Source organism: Pinus tabuliformis, chromosome 2_1 (genome assembly GCF_031772625.1).
Source record: "Pinus tabuliformis cultivar Carrire ecotype Pingquan chromosome 2_1, CPIR1, whole genome shotgun sequence".
Taxonomy (NCBI): domain Eukaryota; kingdom Viridiplantae; phylum Streptophyta; class Pinopsida; order Pinales; family Pinaceae; genus Pinus; species Pinus tabuliformis.
This window is the reverse complement of record NC_142299.1, coordinates 857,028,765-857,043,230: the sequence shown is the minus strand read 5'-3', so window position 1 is coordinate 857,043,230 and position 14,466 is coordinate 857,028,765. Positions and strand designations below refer to the sequence as shown.

Below are 14,466 nucleotides of genomic sequence, written 5' to 3'. Positions count from 1 at the left end.
ATGTTGGGTAACATTCCGATAGTGAAGGAGTTTGCAGATGTTTTTCCCGAGGAAGTGCCGGGATTACCACCAAAACGGAATGTGGATTTCACTATTGAGCTAATTCCAGGGGCAGCACCTGTATCACGGGCACCCTATCGTATGAGTGTGCCAGAACTAACAGAATTAAAGATGCATCTACAAGAACTGTTAGATAAAAATTACATCCGTCCCAGCGTGTCGCCTTGGGGAGCCCCAGTGCTGTTCGTCAAAAAGAAAGATGGAACTTTACGAATGTGCATTGATTATCGCCAGCTAAATAAGCTTACAATCAAAAACAAATATCCTTTGCCTAGAATCGACGAGCTCTTTGATCAGGTGAAGGGGGCAACGGTATTTTCAAAAATTGATCTGTGATCTGGTTACCATCAGATCAAAATAAAAGAGGAAGATATCGCTAAGACCGCCTTCAGAACGCGGTATGGGCACTATGAGTTCGTGGTGCTACCTTTTGGGCTGACAAATGCACCTGCCACTTTCATGTGTTTGATGAACAGTGTGTTTCAGCAATTTTTAGACAAATTTGTGCTGATATTCATAGATGACATTCTGATTTACAGCAAATCAAGGAAGGAACATGAGGAACACCTTAGATTGGTGTTGCAAACTTTGCGGGAACATCAATTATATGCAAAGTTCAGCAAATGCGATTTTTACAGGGAGGAGATACAATATTTGGGCCACGTGATCACTAAAGAGGGCATCGCAGTGGATCCTGAGAAGATTAGGACTATAATGGAGTGGCCTATACCAAAGGACGTGGCAGACATTAGGTCCTTTATGGGGTTAGCAGGGTATTATAGAAGATTTGTCGAAGGCTTTTCGAGAGTAGCATACCCAATCACCTCTTTGCAAAAGAAAGGAAGAATATTTAAGTGGACCTCAGAGTGCCAGAAAAGCTTTGAGCAGCTCAAGCACTTACTTACTACTGCACCTATATTAAGTATCGCTGATCCTAACAAGGATTATGTAGTCTGCACGGACGCAAGCAAAGAAGGTGTGGGAGGAGTGCTGATGCAGGAAGGAAGAGTCATTGCTTATGAATCTAGAAAGTTGAAAGAGCATGAGCAGAAATACTCTGCTTACGACATGGAGCTGGCTGCTGTCATTCATGCCCTGAAAATGTGGCGACATTACCTTTTGGGCAGAAAATTTCTGTTATTAACAGACCACCACAGTTTAACGAACTACTTCAGTCAACCCACCTTGAATACAAGACAAGCTCGCTGGGCTGACTTCTTAAGTGGGTTCGACTTTGAAATTAAGCATCTAAAGGGTAAGGAGAACCGAGTAGCGGATGCATTAAGTCGGAAGGTGCAATGCGTGTGCAGAATTTCAGTTAGTAAGTGGCAAAGTACCTTATTGGAAAAGATAAAAATAGCGGCTGAACAAGATGCTGTTTATCAGCACATCAAACAGAAATTACAGCAGCAATCTGATAAGGAATTACAACAAGGGTACAAACTAGATGATGCTGATATGTTGTGCTTTAATAATAAGCTGTATGTGCCCAATGAAGACAGCATTAAGAAGCTGATTTTGGATGAATTTCATACCAGCGATTATGCGGGACATCCGGGCTACCAGAAAATGGTTACCACACTCCGCAAAGAATACTACTGGCCAAAAATGAAGAAAGAAATAGCTGAGTATCTAGCACGCTGTCTAGAATGTCAGCAAATTAAGGCGGAACACATGCACCCAGCAGGGCTGTTACAACCTCTACCCATTCCAGAATGGAAGTGGGAGACTATCTCCATGGATTTTATAACGGGACTGCCCAAGACCAAGAAGCATAATGATTCCATTATGGTGGTAGTGGATAAGCTGAGTAAGGCAGCACACTTCATACCTGTGCAATCGACATATAAGGCTGTACAAATTGCCCATATTTTCATGCAGCATGTGTTCAAATTGCATGGGCTGCCGAAAGTGATTATCTCCGATCGGGATGTCAAGTTTACATCAACTTTTTGGAGGACATTGTTTGCGGAACTGGGAACACAGCTGAATTTTAGTACAGCTTATCATCCCCAAACAGATGGCCAAACAGAACGAGTAAATCAAGTTGTGGAAGACATGCTGAGAGCATGCGTTATGATGAAGCCAACTCAATGGGAGGACTATCTCCACTTAGTCGAATTCGCATACAACAATGGGTACCATTCCTCAACTCAGATGAGTCCTTTTGAGGTTATGTATGGGTGGAAGTGCCGCACACCCGCAAGCTGGGGTGGACCGGAAGACAGGTTGCGAATTGGTCATGATATGTTACAGGAAATGGAGAATACAGTAAAAAAGGTGCGTACTAACTTGAAAGCCGCTCAGGACAGGCATAAAAGTTTCGCTGATAAAAAAAGAAGATTTAAGGAATTCCAGGTTGGGGATCATGTATTTGTGAGGATCCAACCAAGAAGGAGTACCTTGCAGTGGAGCGGATGTGCCAAACTAGCACCTCGTTACTTTGGGCCTTTCCAGATCTTGGCCAAAGTAGGACCGGTCGCCTATCAACTTGCCCTACCAAACCATATTAGGATTCACAATGTGTTTCACGTATCCGTATTAAAGCAATACGTTTACGATCCTAAACATGTGATTCAATGGCAGAATGTGCGGGTAAGAAGTAATCTGGTTATTATGGATAAGCATTGTTTATAAACTGAAAAATAACTAAATCCGTTTCTGTTTGCAGGTCGAGCCGGAAGGCGAGGTTCTGGTCGAACCACTGACCATTCTCGACCGGAGAGAAGTGCAGCTGCGGAAACGAGTTATTTCCCAAGCTAAAGTGCAGTGGCAGCACTATGGACCAGAGGAGGCCACTTGGGAAGATGAGGAACTCCTTAGAGCGGCTTATCCAAACCTGTTTACAGGAGATAGACATCGGGACGATGTCCAGTCTCAGGAGGGGGAGATGTAATGACCCCAGGTTTATGTAAATTTGAAAGCTACTGTGGTAAAAGACTAATACAGTTGTTGTTATGTTTTAAACAAAACTGTGGCAAACAAATTTTGAATGAATAATTTAATTTAAATATTTTCTTGGAATTGCTGGCAGCCTCTAAGAGGTGAATCTTAAAGAAAAGGATCAGTTGTGATAACTGATGGAACTACCCTCTAAAAGGGGGAAAAAGCCCTAACTGAGGCATTCTGTGCTGTTGGGACAGACAGAGGAAAAAGAAAACAAAAATCTTGCTCCAAGAAGAAGGAGAGCAGGGAGGTTAAGTCTGGTGAGGACCAGATAACCTGGCACAAGGAGTGCACTGTTCCTGTTGAGGGCTGGAGGCCTGCAGGATTGCTCGGGGGGAGAACTCCGTCTGAAGGATGGATCTCATTGGCTGGGAGGAGAGCAGAAATTAAGCTCAGGTGACCTTTTGTTTGAACAAAAACCATTCCTGACAGAGGAAATCAGGTACAGTTCCAAACTGGTAGTCCCTGATAGAAAAAAAAATGAAAATCCATTAAAGTTGTAGTAATTTGAATAGGAAAAGATGGTTGTTTTTCCTAGATACTGTTAAAAGAATGTACCTTGTGAACTTGAGGTAGAAAACTGTTAGTTAATGGACAGATGGGGATAATACCCGGGTCAAGTAAAGGTTACAGAGTTTGTGTAAGGCTGTATAGGAGTAGGTAGCCTGAGTCTGAGCACTAGTTACAAGTAACCGTCTCGATTCATTTCCATTAACAGAGTTCTTCCGTTCGACAGAAAAATAATGCATTTAGAACGTAACATCGCAGACCAAAAGACTGAATCTCGAGTCTAGATTTGGGAAAGATCATTAACATCCAGACTTAGCACTCTGAGCTAAAAAGCCGACTGCGGTTGGAAACAGTTCCGAATAATGGAGTAGTTAATAACAAAAACAAACATTAACCTGTGCAAAACTACTTAATGACTCTCTGTAGAGAGTATTCTTAAACGGGCGAACTTATAAAACAAAGAATAGTTATATTCTTCCAAATATTTACTATCGGGTCACGGTATTCACTGCACAAAAAGACTCCAACAAAGAACCTGTGACAAGGTCTTAACCAAAATGAAAACTCCATTAAAACACAGGAAATGCCCGAAGGCTTAATGTCTATGTACTGTTGCAAATACTAGCAGCTTCGACGGAGCACTGTCCAAATATAAATATATCATTACATTCAAAAGGGGGTTAAGCCCCATAAAACTAAGACGGGTTCTGATCTTAAACCCCAAATATTATATGTACCATACAATCAATATCAAGTTGTTACAGGACGGCCTGATAATTAATAGTAAAGATTGAACATACACGACAGAGCCGGAGGCTGTCTACAAGCGTAAACCTCGCAAGAGAGGATTCTCCATCGTATGCAGCGAAGGCAGCTGTAAGGGTTTCCCACAGGGAATAACCGACAATGGAAGCAAGGAATCCGTGCTGAAACAATAAAGATTCATACCAAATTATATGTAACAGCTTTAGACTGAAACCTCTAATCACTATAAACCAGGGCAGGGTACGAAAAGTCATAACATACCTATGTAATGCCGGTGAGATGCGCCGCTGGAGAGAATGCCATAGATCGATCTGCAGCGTAGCAGGTTGCAGCTATACAAACCCGACAAGGAAACTATGAGAAAACTGTAAGCGTTACCTCCGGGTTAACAAAACTTCAAAACTTAACCAAGGACTGTCAACTAAATTTACCTGCGAGGATTCGATGCTGAACAGGAAGACAAACCCTGGAGGGTTGCAGTCTGGAAGCACAAGGGAGTTGGTATCGAACCGTGGAAGGAACATCAAACCAGGTCCGCAAAGGCCGCGGCACCAAATGAAGACAATGACAAACTAAATTCACTTAAAAGTCTTAGTAAAACCCTTGACAATTTCCAACCCTCCGATCACCAAACTTGATCTGAGCCGTCGAAGTCAGGCGGGAGCCTGTGGCGATAAAACCAAAGTCCGCAATCCCAAAGCATCACGTGGCTGGTGAAACCAGGTCATGCCACCTGCCCTGGAAGTACTGCCGCTTTTATGGTAGGATGAGTTGTCAACAGGCACTGCGGCGGGACATCAAGTCCACACCATTAACCATTGGAAAATATCTCGAGCAGATTGTCATGGGTAGAGTAAATCCAAAGTATGGGATATATTAACTCTGTGATGTATGTATATAGAAAGGCAGATCGAATATGTATATCCGTAAACAGTTGTGCATATATACATTAAGACGCTCAGGCTTATGTATATGTTTAATAATTGCTCATGCTTATGTAAACGTTTTGATAATTGAAAAATAAAGGTAAAGTGCACTTGTAGGCATATAGAATTGGCATGGTTATGGGTATAATGATTGGAAAGTCATATGAGCGTTATGTTTAGGTAAGTTGATATGTATAACTTTTAAAAAAAAAATTTATGGATATATGGATGGGGACGTGACAATGCAACAAAGTATAGACAACTTGTAGGAAGTCTCAACTACCTAACTACTACCAAACCAGACATTTCGTTTACTGTTCGAATCCTCTCCAAATTTATTCAAAAGCCTTGTGAGGGAGATTGGTCTGCTGTAAAAAGAGTTCTAAAGTACTTGAAGGGAACTCAAGACTTTGGAATCAAGTATACACAGGTGGGCGACTTGAGCTTGATTGGATACTCTGATTCAAACTTCGATGGAGATAAATAAACTGGGGTATCTACTTCAGTTTATTCTATGAGTCTTGGATTAGGAGTTGTCTTTTGGAGATCATGCAAATAATCAATTCCAGCAGATTCCACAATAGAGGCAGATTATGTGGTAGTAGTTGAGGCAACAAAAGGAATTGTGCGGCTGAGGGAATTCTTGAAGATTTGTAGGTAAAACAAGTACAATCATCTCCGCTCATGATTGAAAATACCTTGGCAATAAAGGTGGTCAAGAACCCACAGTTACATGATCGAATGAAGCACATCAATACAAAATATCATATAATTCGACATCGTGTTGAGGCCAAAACAATCCATCTTCACCATTGTTCCGATAATGAGAAAATTTCAAACATGTTCACCAAAGCACTTGGAAGAGAAAAGCTTGAAAGATTCAGAACGATGCTTGGACTCACCAACTTCCCTTCATATTATGGGGGGGAATGTTGACACCTAATCAGAAGGATTGGGTGAACAACTGTAAATAAATAATACAGAAAATGGAGAGTCATTGGTAGATGAACTAAATAGTCACTCCCTCTTGTATATAATAATGAACAAACTGAATGAATAATACAGTCACATTTTAGGAGTTACCTCCTGGCTTGACACTGTTCCCCATATGTTTCTATATTTCCTATCACTTTAAATGTATCTTGCAAAAAATATAACATACCAAGAGCTCAATATCCATAAAAAGTCTGAAATGGGAGCATTTTCGTATCAAAGATATAATCGAGTCTATGTGCTTAGGCTCAAAGTTTTTTTTCCCAAGGGTGGAAATGAGTCATATGGAGCCACCATTATCTTTAGAAAAAGGACAATTATGTGGCATCAAATACTAGGGCATACATAATAAGGACCTTGAAACATTATACGCTAAAGGTATGGTTAAAGTTTTGTTTGATTGCACTCTAGATTTTGATTTCTATTAATATTTCATATTTTGTAAACAAAACATAGTAACATTATGTGAATATTTTCTCCTTTTGAAAATGGCCAGGCTAGGCATTGTCTACCTTTTCAATCTCCATTTGACATTTGTCCATCTGTTTTTTGACACGGGTCAACTTTAACTTAGGAAAAAGAAGAATTAAACATCTTTTCGTAAACAGGACCAATTTGCTAAATAAAATTTTCTTATATATAAATGAATGTTATAAATAATAATGAGGAACTTATCATGGAAGAACTTATTAGGATTTGAATAATCTCCAATCCCTAGGAAATTTGTGGGTGGGGAGCCACATGGCACAAATCTAATTTTTTAGATTTATTAAAGTTAAAGGACCATTTTTCTAAATAACATTTGCTTGCATATAAATGGATGTTATAAATATTAATGAGGAACTTATCACTGAAGGGACTTATTAGAATTAGAATATTCTCAAACCCATAGCAAATTGACGGGCGGGAGCCAAGTGACACAAATCTAGTTTTTTAATTTATTGAAAGTTAGTATAGCATAACAAACAATGTAAAACACTATAGTCGTTGATAAAATTTCCCAAACTATAAATGCATATCATATACTTAGTAGGTACTCCAAATATCACATCAATTACATAACTCTCTTTCATTTAAACTAAATATTTCCATTCATAAATATATATTATAATTATTTTATTTTTTAAATATAATTATTTTTTATGCTATATATATCAAAAAGAAATTTGTTAATGAAATTCACTTTTAATTAGAATTATTTTAAAATTTTCACATTTAAATCTTTATATTAATAAAAACTTGATAACCTTACCTTTTAAAATTATATTACATATTTAAATTACTAAGAAATAAGAAATAATGTACATCACTATAATATGACATTCAAAATAAAATATAAATAAGTAGAAAGTCATAAAAACTATTACAAGAAAAAGGTTCTTATTTTATTAAAATATAATGAATTATCTTCACCCTGGAATTAGGAAAGGTGCAAGGGTTTTACATAGGTTGATTCTAATACGTGCAATCAAATATTTGTTTATATATCATAAATAAAATCTAAATATATTCATTTTTAGGATGTGGTTATGGAGCTTCATGTTCAAAATCCATGAAACCTATGATGTAGTGGGGAACATACACCTTAAATTAAATTTGATTTAAACACACCATTTTCGGCATGGCAATTTACACTCAACCATTTTAGTAAATATTATTATTAAAAATATATTAGTTTCATATTTTTAGAATTTAAAAAATAATACAAATTTGTTAAATAACATTACAAAGTTATTTGTTGATTTATGTATATTTATGGTTACTATGTTTAACCATCAACCATTAATTATTGAAGCGACAATGTAATTTTCATTGTGGTATTGAGTAGTAGCTACATGTCCCACAACCCTAGAAATGATATAGGGAAGAAGTTCATGCATAGGTCATGATGAACGTTATGAGTCATCTGAAGTAGCCTTGGCCATGGTTGGTGGACGAAACTCAATCGTCAAACCATAAAGATAGCTTCTAAAGGTAAAGGTACATGAATGGGGATTTGAACCACCAATTGGACATTTTTATGGAATGCTTTTCCTTTAAGAGAAAGTATGGAGTCCTCTAATAGAATCATCGAAAGAAGGTAGGAAGAGAACCGGGAAAGCTTAGAGACTTATGTAGAATGAGAGGGAGAATGTGGGTGCTCCTTCAAATCCTTCCAAAACATAGAAGTGAACTTTGCATCCCTGTCTACAATAATATTCTTTGGAACATCGTGCAATCTGACCATGTATATGATGAACACCTATGCTACATCACTCACTGATAATGTAGACTTCATTGGAATGAAGTGTGCTACCTTTTTCAACCCGTCCACCACTACCATGATGGAATCATGATTTTTCACTGTCCTCGGAAAACTCATGATAAAGTCCATGAAAATGACCTCACATTTCCACTCTGAAATTGCAATAGATTGTTGACAATTAAAACATATAGCCACAAACCTTGCTACATCTTTATTTAGATTCGGCCCATAATAGAATTTCATCATTACAGTCAACGTCTTCTGATAGCCTAGGTGATCTAAATATGTTTCCACATGAAAATCCTTCAAGATCACCTTCTTGAGCTCACGATTGTCTGGCACATATATCCTATCTCTAAACCTAATCAAGCCACTACTATAAGAAAATAGTCGACCTCCTATGCACTTGCATCTATATCTATACTACTACCTATACTTGTGCCTATGTTACGTTGCAACCTGCACATAATCTCCATGTACCTGATATTATGTTAACCTACCTGCAAGACCCTATCCGACATATTTGTCCCATAGGAACTCCTAGCTATTGTATGAATTACCTATATCTTCTTGCTAAGAGAATCTGCGACCCTATTCTCCTTTCCTTTGATGTATTTGATCTCAAAGTTGAAGTCATTGATCATGGCCAATCGTCTAGCCTTCTTGGCATTAAAATTCAATTGGTCAGACAAGTATCTCAACCCACTTTAATTACTCATAAATACAAACCTCATGCCAAGAAGATAGTGCCTCCACATCTTCAATGCATGTATGATCATTGCCAACTCAAGATCATGTGTCAGATAGTTCTGGTCATGCTCATTGTTTTCGTGACTCATACCATACCACCTGCCCATCCCGCATAAGGACTCCACCAAGTCCTCTCCTGCAAGCATCTATACATACTACAAACTCTTTGCTCAGATCCAAAATCTTTAATGCTAGTGCATGTGTCAAAAACTACTTGAGCTGCTCAAACTGGCCTATCAGTCCTCTATCCATTCAAACTTCTCACCTTTCCTCTACAATAATGAAATAGGATAAGAAATTTGTGAGAAATTCCTAATGAGCCTCCTATAATAACTTACCAATCCCATGAAGGATCTCACCACATCTACATTTCTAGGAGCTTCCCACTCCATGATAGCTCTTACCTTTTCTAGATCCATTGTTATGCTCTCCTTAGAGACAACATGTCCCAAGCAATGTACCTCAGTCTGAAAGAAACTACAGTTGTTTAGTTTAGCATACAACTAATGCTGTCTCAACAACTTCAAAGCTGCTGCCAAATTCTCAACATGCTCTTCCTCATTTTTATAATACACAAATATGTAATGAATGAACACAATAACAAACTTGTCCAAATAAGGACGCGACACACTATTCATCAAACACATAAAGGTAGATGGATCATTATTCAAACCGAATGGATCTACAACAAATCCATAATTCCCATACCTGGTCCAAAGAGTTGTCTTGTAAATGTTATCCTCTTTAATGTGTACCTGATAGTATCTTGATCTAAAATCAATATTCGAGAACACTACTACTCAATTTAGTTGATCAAAAAATCCATCAATCCTAGACAACGGATACCTATTCTTGATGGTCAGTTTGTTAAACTTCTTATAGTCAATGCATAATCTGATAGTACCATCCTTCCTCTTTTATAAACAATATCAGTGTGCCCCATGGTGATACACTTGGTTTAATTTATCCCTTTTCAAGCATATATTTCAATTTCAACTTTAACTCTACCAACTAAGGTGTGCTCATCCTGTAAGGTGATTTTGATACTGGAGCTTCCCCTAGCACCAACTCAATAGAAAAGTATACTTCCCTATGAGGTGGCAACTCTGAAATATCTACGGGAAACACATCTTGAAACTGTTGTAGAACTGGGTAGCTTCTCAAAACATCTGCATCATCAACTTCCTTACCTTTGTCACTAGGAATATGCACTGGAAATAACACACACCCTTTTCTATGACTATGCTTTTCCTACATAGTTGTCTCCATCCTAAGTGATGTGGATTTCTTCTCTCCCTGTAAGACTCTTTGTTCCCCAGTGTCATCCAACCACTCAATGTCTTTGTGATAATAATCCACCTTGGTCCTATGAAGGTACAACTAATCCATGCTCAACATCATATTGTATGATCCCAACGGTAATACATTAAAATGTACTGTGGTATGCATACCATTCAAATCAAATTCACAAGCTCTTACCCAATGATGAACTCACCGCTTTGTACTTGTAGCCAATTACACTAACCAAGATTCTGCATGCACTTCTTTATTCAAACCACACCTATCCACCATGTCAAGGCTAACATAACTATAATTATATCCATGGTCAACCAAAATAGAAACAACTTGATCACAAATCTTACTATCCATCTCAATGGTACATGCCTGATGGTCTGCCTGTATGTTATCCAATGCCGCATAGATTCAAGAAACACTCTGACCAAAATCCCCAACATTCTACGCATCTTGTACACTATATATCTGAGACCTACCACCCTAATTTTTTGGACAAACTCTCTTAAGGTTCTCCTTACTGCATGTCCAACACTCCAATCATCCAGTACAATCACCTCTATTTTACTACAGCTACATTGAACTTCTTTTGTGGTGCAACATTTTTTTTCTATTCTCCATTCTGAGGCCTTGTTTTTTTCGGCTACCATTTACCTTTACCTTCATCCTTCCCTTTCCATCCTTGATGAGAATCACTTTTACGCTTTGATGAGATTCATTTTTACTTGCAATTGTATTTCTGTTTTTTTAATTTTTCTTTTCAATAGTTTTTGAAATAAAATCTTAAATTTTTGCATAGTTAAAAAAAATAATTTGGTCAATATTTTAATGTTAGCATTTTCTATATATTTATCTAATGTTAATTATTATTTCAATGCAAATCAAATAATTGTCACTAAAATAACAATAATATTAAACATTTGACAAAAAATTACACATTTTCAATATAAATACAATGAAAAAAATACACATTTTGATATTTTTTTGTCAAAAATGACATGTTAAATAAACGTTTTTTATGGGAAAATTCTAACAGATTTTTTTAGAAAAATAACATTTTTTTTTTATGAATTTTATGTTAAAAATTAGTAGTTATGACAATTTTTTTACAAAAGAAAATGATTCACATAAAAATTAAAGAGAAAATCAGATAATACAAATATTGAAGATATAACAACAATAATCAAATGCTCATTCTTCTCATAAAATCTCAGTGTCAAAACATTACAAGTAAAACTAATGAATATCTCTCAAAATTGAGCTTGATTTGCAAGCATAACTTAAATTTCATTAAGAATATCATATAATCCATGTTCATCATTTTCTGTAGCTTCGCTATTTTCTTCTTCCACAATATTTTCTTCTCGATTTTCCTCAATGTCATTTTCTAATCGATATTTCATGTCTGCAAATCTCCCAAAGTGTCCTTTTTCAATCATTCCATATAACAATGGTGGAGGTTCCTTTGCCATTTTTTCCACATGTGATTCATTAAAATATCCTTTCCTCAAACCAACTTCTTGCATTGCATCTGCCAGAAACTGAAGAGCATTAATTTTTTGTTGAATAAAATTGCATTGTAGTGAGTGTTTTTCAATCGCAATGCAATTTGTTCCTTTTTGTAGGAAACATGCTAGTGTTCGGCATAATCATCAAGCACAAAATAAATAAGTAATTAAATTAGTATAAACACATAAAAACTAAAAAAGAAAATATTAAATTCAATTTTATATAATAAAACTTACCTGAACACGAAAATAAATCCAAAACCCAATCTCATTCATTTGAACATAAATATATAAGACATTTATCAATGCTCACAGTTTTTTGTAAATGTTAACTATCTCTAGTTTTTAATCTTTATGCTCATATGTTGACTTTCTTATGACAACATCAGGAACTAGTAGTTGGCTATGACTCTTTCCATCTACTCGATTAAGAAGAATACGCTTATAGCTATCATCTTTTGTCCAACATTCAACATGGATGAACTCATAATCACTTATAATTGGTTGATCTCCAGAAGAAATAAGATTTTACTTTTTCCTATAACATGACATGGTAAAAGTTTAATTAAATTGTACATAATTTTTTTTAACATTAATCAAACATACAATTTCGATGTCTTACCATGTAAGTTATATTCTTCAGTTTGCCTTTCCCTTGAAGCTTGTTAATAACATTGCAAATTGTGTGTAATAATGAAATGTCACAAATATCCAATCTAGTGATGTTGTGACTTCTTGAGAGCCCGTAACCACTTTATTAAAAGCTTCATAAGTATAAGTCTCACTATCATATCCAATGTCTGGGAAATTAAAACCATGGGAAATATATGCAATAACTAGGGCATATTCCCTTTTAGGTATGTGTTTTGCAATGTCTTCACAATCACCTTGTATTATTTGATATTGGATAGTGTCCAGCCCCTTCCAAATCAAATGAGTAAGAGTAGGATTAAGTTCAACATTCCTAAGATGTTGTTTTCTCATCCTTTCCAACTTAATTTTATCAATAAATATTTTGAAAGTATTTGGTACTCCACCTGCATCCTTCTTGGACATCTTTAATGAAATAAACAAATATGAGTATAAGTGATAAAATAAAATAAAATTACATATGAATAAAATGAACGTAAAAATCAACATACATTTCTGAATGCAAGATAAAAATCTTAAAGTGTTGTTGTAGAACTTAATTCTGGGTAGTTGCATACAAGATCATCCCAACTCCCTTCATTCAACATTCTAACTATATGTTCTTGTATCTTCATATAAATTTTATGAATGAATAAATAAAATAAAAATTGTTGATATAGTGATATATATAAAAAATACTACTAACAACAACTTCTTATATTTAAAGGAAAATTATAATCCAAGAAAAAGTAAAAATAATTCAACAAAATTATTTTTGAAATTCTGAGCACATTTTGTCCAATGACAATTCACCTGAGTTCACATGACATAGTATTGGTTTGAATAGTTTGTCATCCTTCACTCCTTGCAATGGTGTTTTAGGAACTCCCCAACAACCCGTTTCACTATGGAGCTCATGAGAGTTCGTTCTAATCTTGGCTATATTAATTTTCTTCTTTGAGCTAATTAAAACATAGAGATACTTTTGATCTTCTAGGGTGGGGTTGATGACCTCCTTATAATGTCTTAATTTTCTTTTAGCTGCTAAATATTTCTCATGCCACATTTTTTCTTTGAACTCAGAAGTAACAATATTTTTAATGTTATTAATGTTTTGCAATGCAACATTCTCATCGATCTCCCAATGGTTTAACCAGCCCCTGGTGTCTTTATACCAACCTTGTTTGAGCCTTAGGTGGTTTTGGCTAGAATTTAAAGCTAGCTTAGGAAATCTATGGTCTCCTATGTTATTGAGTGTGTGCTTGTACAACAAAAGCCTATTCATAGCTATGCTATCGATGGGGGAAAGACCCACTTCTATAAGGAGACTAGGATAGGGTATGTTGCTTTTAATTGTGATATTATACGTTAGAAAACGCTTCTAGATTTGCTCAATCCTTCTCCAGGATTCTCTAGAGATGTTACAACCCCAAACCTCACATCCATATAAGATAACCAGAGTGACTAAAGTTCCAAAGAGGAACTTCTTTCTATCCCACATTATGAGGTTTATAGTTTTACAATTCTTTTAGGACCAAAAGAAGCTTTGTGTCCCCCATTAATCCTTTTCTCAATGCTATAGTTCCAGTTGAGCCTGTGATGAATATCAATTCCTAGGTACTTGCACGAAGACACTTCCTCCAAGTTACTATTGTCATACATAAAATTAGCATAAGTGTCCTTCTTGGATTTGATAATCATAACTTTTGTTTTGTCATTGTTAACAATCATACCCATGGTAGAGCAGAAATCCTTAAGAAGCATAAGTTGCTTATCAAGATGAGATGGGCACCTTGCGAGAAGAACAATATCATCAGCGTAGAGAAGAAGGATGATGACT

At 36.2% G+C, this 14,466-nt stretch overlaps 1 protein-coding gene across 1 annotated transcript; it reads left to right on the top strand.

Moving 5' to 3' along the window:
• LOC149203375 (uncharacterized) lies at positions 1-3,406 on the top strand. Its single transcript, XM_089401849.1, has 6 exons — positions 1-372; positions 1,003-1,163; positions 1,371-1,711; positions 2,081-2,655; positions 2,732-2,744; positions 3,204-3,406. Exons 1-6 carry the CDS (start codon positions 1-3, stop codon positions 3,404-3,406), a joined length of 1,665 nt encoding a protein of 554 aa, XP_089257975.1.
• The last annotated feature ends 11,060 nt before the right edge of the window (positions 3,407-14,466 follow it).

Excerpts from the sequence above, each read along its gene's own strand:
- LOC149203375 (XM_089401849.1), top strand. The coding sequence starts at position 1 with ATGTTGGGTAACATTCCGATAGTGAAGGAGTTTGCAGATGTTTTTCCC. Across the intron at positions 1,164-1,370 it reads GTCATTCATGCCCTGAAAAT|AATTTCAGTTAGTAAGTGGC; the intron begins GTGGCGACATTA and ends ATGCGTGTGCAG. Across the intron at positions 1,712-2,080 it reads TCTAGCACGCTGTCTAGAAT|ATGGCCAAACAGAACGAGTA; the intron begins GTCAGCAAATTA and ends ATCCCCAAACAG.